General features: G+C 40.4%; 1 protein-coding gene across 1 annotated transcript in view; it reads left to right on the plus strand.

Annotated features, from left to right (window-relative positions):
• LOC107576118 (zinc finger protein 462-like) overlaps window positions 1–1043 on the plus strand; it is a 22174-nt gene extending 21131 nt beyond the window's left edge. Inside the window, exon 6 of the mRNA XM_016262370.1 lies at window positions 854–1043. Coding sequence (XP_016117856.1) covers window positions 854–1043 — 190 coding nt within the window. The remainder of the gene's footprint in view (window positions 1–853) is intronic.
• The last annotated feature ends 560 nt before the right edge of the window (window positions 1044–1603 follow it).

Below are 1603 nucleotides of genomic sequence, written 5' to 3' on the forward strand. Positions count from 1 at the left end.
TTAGTACACATTGTCTTTAGGGTGTCTAGTATTAATATATGAATTAGCATATATTCAGTTTTGTTGAGTGTGTGGTCACAGAGTGAGTAAATATGTTAACAGTGAACTTGGGTTTACAATATAAAACCAATTGCAGTTGTTGCACTAAAATGTTGCAATGACAAAATGTTGCACTATATTAAGAGTTCAAATGTTACAAGATGTTGTAATACTAGCACTAATATAAAAATTGTATGATGTATGTTACAAAAAAGTAACCGTTTTGAAATTTGTTGTATTTTTTTGTCTTTTATCTCAGTATTCCGATCAATGTTGTATTTTGATACATAATAGTAACACTAGAATGTGATCAAACCGTTTTCAATAAAGCAGAGAGTTCCGGTGCTTGACTCTGATTGGCTGAGCCGCGTTCGAAGCTGTTGTAAATGACGCTACAAAGTAACACACACCTTTGTTTACGTTTGTGTGTTGCTCGGCAACCACTTTGTAGCAACCACAACTGTTTCTGAGGAGCTACATTGTTTGGTGGAAGAATACTGTTTTTATTAATATCTTTACACTTTATTTGCTCCGTTTTATTTTGTGAAACCTTGCTGGGCTAAGATATATTATAATTTGTATGACTTCAGAAATATGTTAATTCAGTACACGCATTATCCCACCGACCATAAAACACAATGTTTCACACATTTTTCCAAAAGAAATGCAAAAAATAATGATTGATTATTTCAAAGCGTTACTAATGACGCATCATTTGGATATTGGCGTGTCTGGGAAAAATTTGGGATTAAATGGGCTAACCCTTACAGTAGTAACCAATGAGTTAAAGCTGAGACGTGTTTTGTGTTTTCAGGACTGTTAACGGCAGCAAGAACGACGGCAGTCCTGTGCCCTCGTCAGCGCTGCCTCTGATTGGTCCAGCAGCTGTGAGTGACAGAGGGCTGGACCTATCCAGTAACACTGTGGATCAGTCTGACCAATCCAAGTGTCCGATTCAGACCGAGGAAGACAAAGAGACGCAGGAGACCAAAAACGATCCTTAGGAGCAAAACGAAAGCTGTAGAGAATGTCATGCGTGCCGTTGTTTCGTCTGTCTGTTCACCGTTTGTTTTGTTGCAGAACAACATCGGCTGCTTCTTGAGTATTTGGTTTAAAAAGCTAGATTTGTGGAATGTGACGATCCCGGTTTGGAGTGTCGCTAGATGTTGATGTGTCGCGTTTGTTCAGTTGCTGAATCTTACACTGAATTTTACAAAGTGTGACTTGGTCCCTCAGGACAGATGTTGATATATTGGTAACCAATAGTGAATGAAACCGCGAGTCGAGATTCCGATCGAATCGCGAGTCCCTCCGTTCGCCGGTTTAGCCGTAAACCAGAGATTTGAATTCCAAACGCACTTTTTTGTTACATTGATTTATTAAAATAAGCATCCGTAATGAATGATGTGTGAGAATCGAATGTCTTCCGCGATGGCACACGCTGATAGTCTTGAAGACGGCGTGTCGCGATTCACGTCCGCTTCAAACGAGAGACGATTCCTCCGGAAGATTCTCGGATGACGGGAGGGTCTCGGATTCGCTCGGAACGTCGCCTGGCGGTTTC

The sequence above is a fragment of the Sinocyclocheilus grahami genome, unplaced genomic scaffold (genome assembly GCF_001515645.1).
Source record: "Sinocyclocheilus grahami isolate Dianchi unplaced genomic scaffold, SAMN03320097.WGS_v1.1 scaffold3232.1, whole genome shotgun sequence".
Classification (NCBI taxonomy): Eukaryota; Metazoa; Chordata; class Actinopteri; order Cypriniformes; family Cyprinidae; genus Sinocyclocheilus; species Sinocyclocheilus grahami.